At 46.7% G+C, this 13,248-nt stretch overlaps 1 protein-coding gene across 1 annotated transcript in view; it reads right to left on the bottom strand.

Moving 5' to 3' along the window:
• The window catches only part of SVIL (supervillin), a 104,484-nt gene that overhangs the window by 44,054 nt on the left and 47,182 nt on the right, over positions 1 to 13,248 (bottom strand). Inside the window, exons 16-17 of the mRNA XM_025930074.2 lie at positions 12,419 to 12,644; positions 3,245 to 3,374 (exon numbers count right to left, since the gene is read on the bottom strand). Coding sequence (XP_025785859.2) covers positions 3,245 to 3,374; positions 12,419 to 12,644 — 356 coding nt within the window. The remainder of the gene's footprint in view (positions 1 to 3,244; positions 3,375 to 12,418; positions 12,645 to 13,248) is intronic.

Consider the following 13,248-nt stretch of genomic DNA (forward strand, 5'->3'; position numbering starts at 1 on the left):
TCTCGCTCTTTGGATGGAATGAGTTACCCTGGAAGAAACGGTCTCCAGATCAGGTTCAAGAGCACACATTCCATACAGTGTGGACCAGGCCAAATCTAGAAACCAAATGGCCTTCTCATCTTCAGAACTCATTATAGATGTTGCAAAAGCAAAAATGTCTAAGTCAGGTTAGCGCTGCCCTAGACTAAACCAAAAACGAGAGAAAGAAGAGAGAAGAGTGGCCTAGAGAGAGGAAGGGAAAGAAAGAGGAGAAAGAACCCAGATTGGTTGTTACAGGAAATGAGAGAGTCAGCCATGTAAACGATTGGTGCTCGGAAGCTCCAAACCATCAATCCTGATTCTGGGGGAATAAATTTGGAAAGCTGAGAACTCCTATTAAGTTACAGATTCCCTGAGACATGACTAGTCTTTTACTAGGGGAAGGAAAACTACCTTAGTTCTCCAAATCTATTCATGGGCTAAAAGAATATTTTCTTACCAGATAGGATCCCAAAGGAGATGCTGGTTAGAGCAACCACAGATTGGTTTCGTTTGAGGACAAACTCTTTGACGGAGACAAAACACTTACAGATTTTTAAGGCATCCTTTCACATATTTTTAACGTGGTTCCTAGACAATCTAAGATCACTTACGTTGCTCACATTCTATTTTTATTGGACAGCAAGGATTTTCAGAGGGGCAATGGCTGTGATTTCTAGACAGTCCTGTCTCTAGTTCCTGTCTCCTCTGCATTTCCACAGGCTGCAGCTCGTGGGACTGCGCTTACGACACCCAAAAGCTGGAGGAGGGCAAACTGTAAAAGGATCGGCACCCAGAAACTATGTGCCCTTCATGAATGCACAAACTGTGCCGCAAGTGATGCCTTGACTCTATAACCAGCCCCCTTCCTGTCTTGGTGTTAAAGATGGAAGGTTCCGGAGCTTGCTTCCCTTTGCAGAGCTCTCCGGCAGCAAGCCTAGATCCAGCCCATGCAGCAAGATCCCATCGGCATGCACCAGGCAGCATGAACGTCCTTCTCTCTCTGGGGCAGGATTCAGACACCCGGCAAGTGGTGGTGTCTCTCAAGGACTCCTCAGCTGTGGGGGGACTGCCTGAAGACAGAGTAGGCTCGAGGCACCTCACATCTAAGCCCAGCGAAGGTGTGACTGAAATATACTGCTAGCCCTTGGGAAGAAAAGAAGCCAAGGGCTTATCAGGGGCCATGTGCAAACCACTTGACCTCAACAGAACTTGAGATTTCCCAATGTCTGCCACAAAAGCCTAAAATAGATCGGCTTATTTTAACTTCAAAGAGCTTACCGTCTCAGGCCAGAGTGAACTAGGTCACTGAGGAGGAGGAGGAGGAGGAGGAGGAGGAGGAGGAGGAGGAATAGTGAGTTCACTACTGCTGCAGAATCTGCAGCGTCCAGGAGCCCAGAGACATCCTTGCACACATGGGCCCCAGGCACACTTAGGGCCCCAGTGCTTCTGTTGACTGCATTTCCACCCCCAAGGGCTACCCTACCCTGCTTACGACTCTTGCCTTCTGAAAACCTTAGCCAGGTGTGAGGCAGTTCGGATCTCACCCCCTACGCTCACAGCCTTCTGGTGGTCACAGCTCAAATGATCCCCCAATCTCCCGCAATCCCCCAGTGCGATAGGGCTCTTATCGCATTCACTCCTCACAAGGACTCTAGCTGGCCATGTGCACGATAGCTCTATTTGAACTTCCGCCTAGCCATAGGGGACTGTCAGCTCCTATGGCTCCTTTGCATCTTCCAAAAGGACCAACAGGAGGTGAGTGTTAAAGTCTTTTGAAGCGGTGATTTCAAAACCCTTTTAGATAAAGTTTGTGGGCAACAGGGATACGATAGAAGGACCCTGGCTGTTTTTTCCACTTCAGGATCTCATTCTTGAAATCCAAATTTCACACCTACGCTTTTAAATATCCGACTGAGGGGCGCCTGGGTGGTACAGTCGGTTAAGCGTCCGACTTCAGCCAGGTCACGATCTCGCGGTCCGTGAGTTCGAGCCCCGCGTCAGGCTCTGGGCTTTCCGATTCTGTGTCTCCCTCTCTCTCTGCCCCTCCCCCGTTCATGCTCTGTCTCTCTCTGTCCCCCCCAAAAAAAATAAATAAAAACGTTGAAAAAAAAAATTTTAAATATCCGACTGAATTGGAGAACTTTACAAATGGCTGAAATCACATGTCTTTAGCCATTATCTTTAATATCATATATGTCTCAAAAAAGGAAATATAAATTGTTGTTCCAATCTAACGTATGAAGACACACAGGTACCATATAAAGGAGTATCAGAGTTCCTGCCTCACTGTCCTGCATGGATGCTTCCCTTTCATGTAAGTTTCTGCATGCATAAAGGCCACATTCACTATTCCCCTCTGCCATAGATGCTAAGTTGTTTTAGAACTAAAGGAGGTACAGGTGATCGTCCTGTTGGAAGTGTTTTTTTTGTTTGTTTGTTTTTCATTTGTTTGAAGACTTTTAACCCTAGAAGTTGGCCAGAGGACGTGTCACACGTGGCCACCTTGCCTCCAGCCAGCACATGCATTTACAATCGTAGGGCCAAGCAACAGGAAAGTTCCCGTCCGCTTTGAAAGTGTGCACTAACTCGTCAAAAGCTGGTCATCATTACACTCGTAATTTAACAGTTCATCACTGCTTTTCCACAGGACATGCTTGCCAGTATCGATAACAATGTATTACTTGATTTTATTTAAACTTGTTAACATAGGTTGCTGTACATCCTCAACAAAAGGCACACCGGCTCACTGTAAAACATGCTCGGGATCACGAAAATAAGTACGCACTGACCACCATCATGTCCTTGTTCTGGGTGCGTGGGTTTTAAATCTCAGTGTGGCGCATTCGAGTCCACATCTGATATGCCAACTTATAAACTGCTAGTGGTCGATTAAAGATTTTCATTACAAAGGTTTTAATAACATTGTAAAGTCAGACTGCGTTTCAGGAAGGTTTTAAACCGGAGTAAGAGTACACACTTCAAAATGTAGGGACTTGCTTGCGGACGCCTTATGTATGCAGTGCTCTCACCAGTTTGATAACATCTCAAGCCTTTACCTTTTGATCAATTTCAGCTGCTGTGTGACAGGTGCACAGTGCGAACCCAAAAGGCAAGACAGTGTTTCACAGGGTGGTAATTAGTCAAGGCATGCATGCTCGCCTATCTGATGCACGTCCAGGCATGATGTTAGTTGAGTGCTTTTCCCGAACACGTAAAGCATTACCTTCTTCTTGAGGGACTGTTCCGTTTCTTGTACGTGCAGGCCACCGGCGACGGACGCTTTGCCATACTCCTGCTTTCTGCTAAGTCTGTTTTTCCAATCCTCTTCACCGCTTTTCCTCAACAGTGCTAATCTGAGGGGAAAACACGCCAACCAAAAGGGGTTCAGCACCACACTCTTACTTGTAACAGAACCATAATTTGGGTCAGTTAGAAGTCTTTGGTCAATACGTGACCACAGCTACTGAATTTTAACCTTTGAATTTCACTTATCCTGAAGTAAGTTATGCCTGGAAAATTAACATAACCATTCCCTTTTCTAAGATGCACCCCGCCCCCCCCCACCAAATTTTAAGTTGATTACAATGCAAACCTGAAATCTCACTTGCCAGATAAAGATGCTTCATCATTCTACCAAAGGAATCTCTGTGTTTTTCCCTTGCCCTTACCCTGAGAGCAAAGAGATTAAGGTAACCATCCCCAGAGAAAAATGTCTTCTAATGACCCCTTCTGGTCACTTGGTAAAATAGCATTTAATGACTACAGCTGGATTGGATAGTACTCCTTTGCAGAAAACACAGCAGAAATGGGTTTCAAAACTAAAAGCTATAAAAAATTAACCATCGTCTTGTACCTTTCAATAAAAGGCAAACTAATGTTTAAGATTTTCTTCTCTTCCTGTACTCTAAGCCCTGTCCTTTTCCTCCAAATGCACTTGGTCTTTCGAATCTATCTTCTAAATACAGAAACTGTTCTCTACAAACCCATTTTTGAAAAATGATTACTCCAACTTTCCTCCTGGGGAAAGCCACATACAAAAAAAGAATCTAATTAATTGAGATTTTTACCTAACCTACTTTAGCTCAACTCTGGTGTAACTTGATACGGAGCTGCCTGGATGCTACAATCTGTGAAAGGCTATTTTCATGAGCATGAGGCTGTTTTGGCTCACTCCCCTAGGATGAACGAAGCAGTCTTGGGCATTTAAGTTCGACAAACATGGGAAAGATAAATGGGAAAAATGTGGTTATCGTTAAACTCATTTGAGCTGATGCTCAAACAATTTAAAGACTGGGGAAAAAAGGGATTTAGACCCCCTTTGCTCTCTGCAGAGCCTGCCCGGCCAAGTCTTTTAAACATCCTAGTGCACGTGCATAACTTGCATATTTTAAAGCAGCACATCAACCCTAGCTTGGCCGTGAACTCTGGTCAAGTAGCCTGGCCTCCTTTCCGTATTGGTCATACTGGGAACTGGACTCAATGGTCTCTTAGGTCCCTTCTACTAATTTTCCTGACTCCACTAAATATTTGAGTTGGAGATGGGATGAAATATATTCTGCTCCTCGACAAAAGTTTTTCTAAGCAAATAAAAAAGCAAACTTTCCAGTACTTGAATAAGAGTCCACTTCCATCTACAAACTTATACACAATCATACCTTAACCTTAAACTTGTCCATTCATTCAAATAACGCAGAGTAAGCAACAAAGAACTCCCCCAAAGGGGCAGAAGCTTCGAACTCTGGACCTGTCCCTTACTCTTCCTTTTCCAAGTTCCCCTCCCTTCCGCGATGCGACAGATAAGACCTCAAATGACCATTCTATAAAACTGATATAATGCCACTTATCAGTCTGTGATACTGTGATTTATAATGGGAAATATATACTTGGTTTTCATCAACTTTCTGGGCCTAGAGCTGCCGAAACCCTTGGAATTTCCTAAGTGATGAGAATGACAGAAGTGTCTATTAATCAGGTGCATTTGGGGAAGCACCTAAGGATGGGAACTGATTGCCTCTAATCACAAATATTGATTAGAGGGGTGGGACTTTCAGTTTCATGCCCCCTGACTTCTGGAGGGGGAGAGTGGCTGGAGGTGGAATCTCTCACCAATGGCCAATGATCTAATCGACTACGCCTATGTAATGATGCCTCCATAAACACCCAGAAGAATGGGGCTCAGACAGCTTGTAGGTTGGTGGACATGTGGAGACTGGGGGAGAGGAGTGAGCTTGGAGAGAGCGTGGGGGCTCCACGCCCTTTCCCTATACCTGGCGCTATGATCTTCCATCTAGCTCTTCTTGTGTTATATCCATCCATAATAAACTTGAGATCTAGTGAACAAAACATTTATCTAAGTTCTGTGAGATTCTCTAGTAAATCAAACCCAAGGAGCGGGTCACCGGAATCTCCAATCTATAGCCTGTAGGGTGAAAAGCCCAGGTGACAACGTGGCCCTGTCACTGGCATCTGAAGTGTGTGTGTGTGTGTGTGTGTGTGTGTGTGTGTGTGTGTGTGTGTGTGTTGGGGGGCAGTCTTATAGGACGGAGCACTTAACCTGTAGGATCTGATGTCAACTTGAGGTACACAGCATCAGAATTGAGTTGAATTGTAGGGACTCCCAGCTGGTGTCAGAGACACTTGGTGGTGGAGGAAAAAACCCATATTGGCGATTAGAGTTGGAATCGTACTCTCTAAGACAGGCCCCATTTGGCTAAAGGTTTCAGTTAGCCCTACCTGCTGTGATCTGTGAGGTTTGACAGTACTCTGCATGCTACAAGGACTAGTTCATGCACTTAAATACAAATTCTCAATGCCTTCAGGTGTTTTCATCAGACTATATAATGACTCATCTTTTCTCTAATTATTCTGAATGAGTCGGTTTTATTCTAATGAGTAAAAATAATAAAATCATGAAAAAATAATTAGTATTTGCATAGAGCTTTCGAAGGTTTCAAAGGGTCTATAAATGAGATTTTCAAAAAGGGGGCATGCCAGTCCTCTTACACTCAAGTGAAGAAGTACTTCCAATTCACCATCTTGTGACGAGAGACATTCATCTCCCTGACATTCTTGCAAATTGGTCTCAGAGCCAGCTTCTGTGTCTTACTTCACCTTTGACACAGACCAGTAGTTATTCATCTTGTCCATCTACCTTTTTTTTTTTTTTAAGTTTGTTTATTTATTTTGAGAGAGAGAGAGAGAGAGAGAGAGAGAGAGAGAGAATCCCAAGCAGGCTCTGCACTGTCAGTACAGAGCCTGACGATGCGGGGCTCGATCTCACAAATCCGTGAGATCATGACCTGAGCTGAAATCAGGAGTCAATGCTTAACTGACTGAGCCACCCAGCCTCCCATCTACCTTTTTAATCAGAGTTGATTCCAAATGAGTTGAGAGATTCTAAAACATCAAATTCATCCTCGTGAGTTGGGTTTATGGGAAATAATGCACGACAGTCCTTGAGAACATTCTCACAACAAAGCTCCTGGGAATCCAGAGCAATGACAACATAATCCAAGTAACCATATGGTTTCCTCAGCGGCTGCTCTGAGCGATATAAACCTGACTTAGAAAAAATCAAACTGTGGAATCTACAACCAGCTTATATTATAGTCCACCTGACACTCTACTGCTCTACACAGCAACCTCAGAGAAACTGGTTATTGTCCCTGATGCGACGGACAAGGCACGAGTACACATACAGGCCAAGGATTTCGTTGACGGAGGTCAGGCTGTACGTCACCGGGGCAGGGTGATATGGTTCCCATGCAGGGGTGCCCTGCCTCCCAATAGGTGGCTTGTCTCACTACATTAGTGTGTTAGCTGTCCAGACATGTTTTTGTCCTCATGTTTTAGAAACTGCAGAGTATTCTGGCTTGCTTATAATGTTCTTTTCTCCCCCTGGGATGGCCTTCAAAGAATTCCTCCATTCCAAAACCCTAAAATCTTACTTCTGGAAGTGCTGGCAGGGTCATCATCAGGAGTTTCCAAAGACTACAGAGTAACCAGAATACCCTGGAAGAGACGGTGGTTCGATTCAGCGCACAGGGTACTTGGACCCTGCCCTAGCTTGCAGAGTGCAAATGACATGACGGGTAACTTACAAATAACACGCACTGAAACTTAAATGTATCATTCCTGTCCCTTCGGATTTCCTACTTGGTGTTCAACAAGCTGAGGAGGGCGGGAGACCTTTCCAAACACGTTCTCTCCTCCTGCGATCCCACGACCCTCTGGAGTCGGCGAGACCGTTATGCGCTGGCAGGGGCCGAGGCGTGAAACGTCAGGTCCTACACATGCCATAAATTACTGCCTATGCAATTCAAACGACTGTCAGCGCTTGTAACATCCGCCAAGTCCAAGCACTGTTTGCAGGGCTGTGATGTTGAGAGCCTGGGCATCTGCTTAGTCTGAGGTGGAGAGCCCAGTGAGTGGCACCGTGTTAGCCTATTAACCCCAAGGCCTGGCCAGGGGCCACCGCGCTGTGTGCTCGCCAGGCCACCCCGGGGGGAAATGTCTGCCTGTCTTGCCACAGCCCACACTTTCTCAGCGGGGGACACTGGCCTGACGTGGCTGTACTCAGCGGCCCTGGTCTGAGAGCCCTGCCTGATTAGAACGGGTTCTGCAGGCTCACAGCAGTCAGGGCTGGGTCAAATACGGGACAGGCAAACCACATGGCCCCTAATCTCATGTGGTTTTTCTCCTCCCCCTTTGAAAATGCCCCCTCATTTCAGACAATCACAGGCACCAGGCAGATTTCAGATAGGACTGACCGGCACCGATTAGTACTCGTATCCGATCTTGGTCTTGGCTAGTCTGCAGGCCGCAGGAGTGAGCTAGTGTGTCTTTCAAAAGGGGACAAATCAAAGATCAGAAAAGGAGGCTGCAAAGGAGAAACACACCTCCTGTCATAATTCTTACGTAAAGCTGGGGGCCCTCTGGTGGCTGAAATCTCCAGCAAGAGCCTCCAGTCCCTGCCCGGGAAGCACGGACACAGTCTCTGGCTGGTGGGGAGCAGGCCAAGGGTGGGTGGAGAGGCGTGCAGGGGACTCTGCAGGCTGGCGAGAGGCGTGGGGCGCATTCTTCACCATTCCCGGGAGTTCAGCTAAGCCCTCACAAGACAGGATGGCTTTTTTGCCTTTTTTAGTAATCTCCTGAATACGAACACACAGATACCATTGCTTCAGTAACTGTGGAAAAGATTTCTAATAGCCTAGCGCACTTCTGAAGAGGTTTCAAAGGTTTTAGGCCTAAGGAACACACAATTTACTCGATTTATAATGTTTTTCAAAGAAGTACCCAACCAGGGATGATTTACACCCAAATCATTTAGGCAGTTGCGAAACAGTGACTTTATTAATCCAGGGGCAAAAGCCGACTGTGTCCTAAGTTTTGTGTTAGTGACGGTTCAAACTTCATATTCTGGATATCAGCAAAGACGAAGAAAGAGAAGGAACCTTTAGGCATGTCTGCTTGAACCTCCAGCCTGCCCTAGAAAAGGGGAGCATATTGAGGATTTCCGGTAATTTCTTAGTTGCTACACTTTCCTAGGTCCTAGTTACTATGTACAAAGTGGGGATAACACTGGCTCCCTGCTAGGGCTGCCTTCAGCACTAATGAGGTAGTTAGTGCATGAAAAATGCAGAGGACAGCACATGGCCCCGGGTGCTCCTCAGACCGGAAGCTCAGCACGCCCCCGTCCCGAGCAGAAAGGAGACGATTCACAAGGCGGAGGAGGCCAGAACTGCGTCCTCGGGGCTGCAGCTTTTTCGCAGAAGCGGTAAAGGAACTCTGCAAAGTCCAGTCTCTACTTCTTAAGAGTCGGAAATGGGAGTGTGAAACTGGAAATGAGCCACGAGAACACGTGCATCTCAAAAATTAACACAGGAGGGGGGCAAATCTTGCTGACCCTGATGTCCGGCTAGCACTGGTGTCCTCCAGTCAATTTCCTAGCGAGACCACACACGTTTGCTGCCTGCAGGCCAGCGTGAGCGCACGGCAGTGTCACCCCGCCTACCACGGGGAAGGTGGGGACCAGTGCCTGCGCCGGTCGGTTCCCCACGTGGGCCCTGGTGGCCCTGGGAGCCAAACCCCTCCTTTGGCAAAATGAGGCAGTCAGAAGAAATTACAGTAAGGGTTAAAAGTTCCATTTAGGGGCGCCTGCGTGGCTCAGTCGGTTAAGCATCTGACTTTTTAAATTTTTTTTTAATGTTTTATTTATTTTTGAGACAGAGAGAGACAGAGCATGAATGGGGGAGGGGCAGAGAGAGAGGGAGACACAGAATCCGAAGCAGGCTCCAGGCTCTGAGCTATCAGCACAGAGCCCGATGCGGGGCTCGAGCTCACAGACCGCGAGATCATGACCTGAGCCGAAGTCGGACGCCTAACCGACTGACCCACCCAGGCGCCCCAAGCATCTGACTCTTGATCTCAGCTCAGGTCATGACCTCACGGTTTGTGGGTTTGAGGCCCGCGTTGGGCTCTGCGCTGATGGTGTGGATCCTGCTTGGGATTCTGTCTCTCCCTCTCTTTCCCTCTCCCTCCCCCTCTCTCAAAACACATAAATAAACTTTAAAAAAATTCTATTTTATGTGTCACCTCACAAAAGAAAAAGGGACACTCACATAATATATAAAGAGCATTCTTATTTTAAATGGGTCAAGCCTCATTCTTTCTTCTTTCTTAACAGAAGGGAGAGATCAGAGCCCCACTTAGGGAAAAATGATCACAGATGAATTATAAAGATACACAGGTTTGCTTTTTCAGCAAAGTACAAATGAAAGTACTGTCAAGATAAGGGGGAAAGGATCACTGGCAATATATTTTCTGTTAGCATAATTTGTGACAAGCATTGCTGCTAATAAAGTATCCCCTCATCCTTTTTTTAAACAGTTATTTAAAAAAAACCGAAGAGCAAAAGTATTCTTTACTATCATGGTTCTCAACAGATCGGGGTCAGGAGTCCCTGGAGACTGAGAAGTTCTGTGTCCCACTAGCCAGATGGTGCCTGTGATCAACAGCTGGTTTTGAACACACTTCCAGGGAGGTCACAGAAACCTCACAGCCATTCTCGAACTTGGACATCTGTGAGGTCCGGGTGGTTAAGCAACTGTGCCTTTACAGTCTCTCATATTTTCTACAAACGAGAACTCTACATTAAGATTAAAACTGCTTTCAGGGGCGCCTGGGTGGCTCAGTCGGTTAAGCGTCCGACTTCAGCTCAGGTCGTGATCTCACGGTCCGTGGGTTCGAGCCCCGCGTCGGGCTCGGGGCTGTCAGTTCGGAGCCTGGGGCCTGCTTTGGATTCTGGGTCTCCCTCTCTGCCCCTCCCCCACTCACATTCTGTCTATCAAAAAATGAATAAACATTAAACAAAATTAAAAAAAAGATTAAAACTGCTTTCAGAAAGACCCAGATAAACTCAGATTGACTAAAAATGGGCAGGTGAATCAAGAATTACTGCATAGTGGATAGACACAAAACGACATCAAAAGTCCTAAGTCCCCACCAGAGACGCGGAATCTACTTTATGAGCCTCTGTGAAAAATGGAAGCATAATGGTATGTTTCGCTGGGATTTTATTCCAGAGATATTTTCTGATGTATAAAACGCCAGAACTTGTGGGTGAGTGATATTTCTCATTAATTCCCATAAATGATGTCCCCTCCTTCTCACCCAGCTGATTATCAAGAGTAGGATCTCTGGGATCAAAGTCTCTCTAGGCCAGGTTTCAGAGGAGGAGGACTTCACACAAGCACAGGCCAGACAGCTTCCCTGATTCAAGACGTCACTCTCACTTAGCTGACCCCATCAGTTCTTCATCTAAGTCTTGGTCTAGCAGTCTCATGTAACTGTGAATCTTTTTTTAAGTTTTATTTATTATTATGACAAAGAGAGAGAGAGAGAGAGAGCACGAGTGAGCGCATGCGTGCGCGAAGGGGGTAGAGGCAGGGAGAGAGGGAGAGAGGGAGAGAGAGGATCCCAAGCACAGCCTGACGTGGGGCTCGAACTCACAAACTGAGATGATGACCCTAGCCGAAACCGAAGGTTGGACGCTTACCTGGCTGAGCCACCCGGGCGCCCGCATCTACTGTGAATTTTAAACAGGTAAAGGCCAAAGTAAGATTTAACAACCTTACTAATTTGTCCGTTGAGAAAGGCTCCATCTGCCTAGCTTTTTGTGAGTGATGCTCAAAAAGCTCGGCTTGAAAAACAGAACGAACAATTCTCAGCCTGGTTTGATACAAAAGGCGAAAGATTTGTACGATCTGAAGAGAAACCAGAGTATTCATCCTGGTCTGATATATAGTCTTAGGCAGTGCAAAACGTATCCAGAAAAATAAGAGCGGCCACCGTCGGACAGCGCAAGAGAACTTCTGAGTGGTGGGAGGTGCTGAGGAAGGGTCTGGGTGGGCATGGCGGGTTGTGCTGGTCACATTGGAGAAGCGCAGAGAAGGTTCTGCTGGTTGGTGTTCCTGTCACAATTACATCTTTTGCTGCTTAATTCCACGGTGGCTAATAGTTAACAAGGAAAATACGACCTGAAATATTCAGCTCGGGTTCCCTGTATCTGTCCTATTTATTTTATTTATTTATTTTTTTTTAAATTTTTTTTTCAACGTTTATTTATTTTTGGGACAGAGAGAGACAGAGCACGAACGGGGGAGGGGCAGAGAGGGAGACACAGAATCCGAAACGGGCTCCAGGCTCTAAGCCATCAGCCCAGAGCCTGACGCGGGGCTCGAACTCCCGGACTGCGAGATCGTGACCTGGCTGAAGTCGGACGCCCAACCGACTGCGCCACCCAGGCGCCCCGTGTATCTGTCCTATTTAAAGCCAGCCTTTCTATCCTCCACTCTTCTTTTGAATAAAATGAGGCTACGGTGTTACCCGACACTCACATGTAATCTTTCACCGCTATTACCTGATACAAAATTTCTAAACGCACTTCAGCAAAGTCACCCGTTTCACTTTCTGTAGAATAAACAAAACTCAGATTCGAATCCCAAAGATCGAATATGGATTTACCTTCGTTCTGTCTACATAGACTTTACACAGACAAATAGTCACAAAGCATGGGTGCATTCAATTTGAAGCCACGTGTCTGACGGGAAAAGAGCCAAGATCTCTGCTGCCGTCGCTGGCTAGTCCAAGAATTTCATATGGAGAAAAAAAAAAAGCAAACCAAAAAAACAAAAAACAAATGGAACTGCAAACAAATGATGCAAGCAGATGTCTCTGTTTCCTCATCTGAGTCTGGAACCGGCGCTCCTTGGGCACTACCACCCCTGAGCATCCAGGCTTGCGACGTCACCCCTGCCCATCACTCAGATCTTTTTCTACGAGCAAACGGCCAGCTCCTCCCCCACAGAATCACTTCCCAATCATCAAATCGTATTACCTTTCTTTAATTGACATGGTTTTGCTGGCTGAGTCGAGGATGCCCTCCACGGCTGGCGCTTTGATCTCTCCGGCAGCAAACATCGCACCCGGACTCTTGGAGTACCTCTCCAGCGCTTGCTCGGAAGGCTCTTGCTGCTTCCGGGACACGGGGGTTGCAGCCTGAGCACCAGTTTTCCCAGCAGCTGTGCCCGTCTGCTCGGAAGCGGGCTCCCCGAAGTCAGCCGCTGGGGAGGAGAGGAGCAAAGTCAGCACTCACTCCTCCAGGCAGACATTCTTCCAGCTGTTCACCCTCTGCGGTCCCGCACCGGGAGTTCAATCCAATCCGTGGGCGCAGGGGGGTGACCCAATCCACTCGGATTTATGCAAATCTGTATAGCAGGCTACACTCTGGGAGGAAACCAAACTGCCCAGTGGGTTACTGCACACAGCAAATGGTTTTGTGACTGTGTGTCTTTTCCTATGTGCAAGACACAGGATGTTAGCTTTAAGTACACGCTACAAAACGTTTCTCCTTCTCCAAAGCAATACTTTCTCTGTTTCAAATGGCTATAATCACAAACCAAAACCAGCACTGTAACTTACATGCTATCATTTTATGGAAATGCAAAAGAAGGACTAAAGCCACCAGCAACAGAGCTTCCTAGTCGGCATAACGGGACTGTAGAAAGAGTCTGGAAATCCACAGTCCTGGGTTCAAGCCCTTATTCCCTGCGCTTACCTAGCCCTTTTGGGGTCATCAACTCATAAAAGGGACTGTCAGGGCCAGCAGGTCACAAGGCTGTTCTGTGAGTTAATGTGCCCAAAGTCATCATGAATCCTTGTCAGGAT

Source organism: Puma concolor, chromosome B4, assembly GCF_028749965.1.
Source record: "Puma concolor isolate L17-30 chromosome B4, mPumCon1.1.hap2, whole genome shotgun sequence".
NCBI lineage: Eukaryota > Metazoa > Chordata > Mammalia > Carnivora > Felidae > Puma > Puma concolor.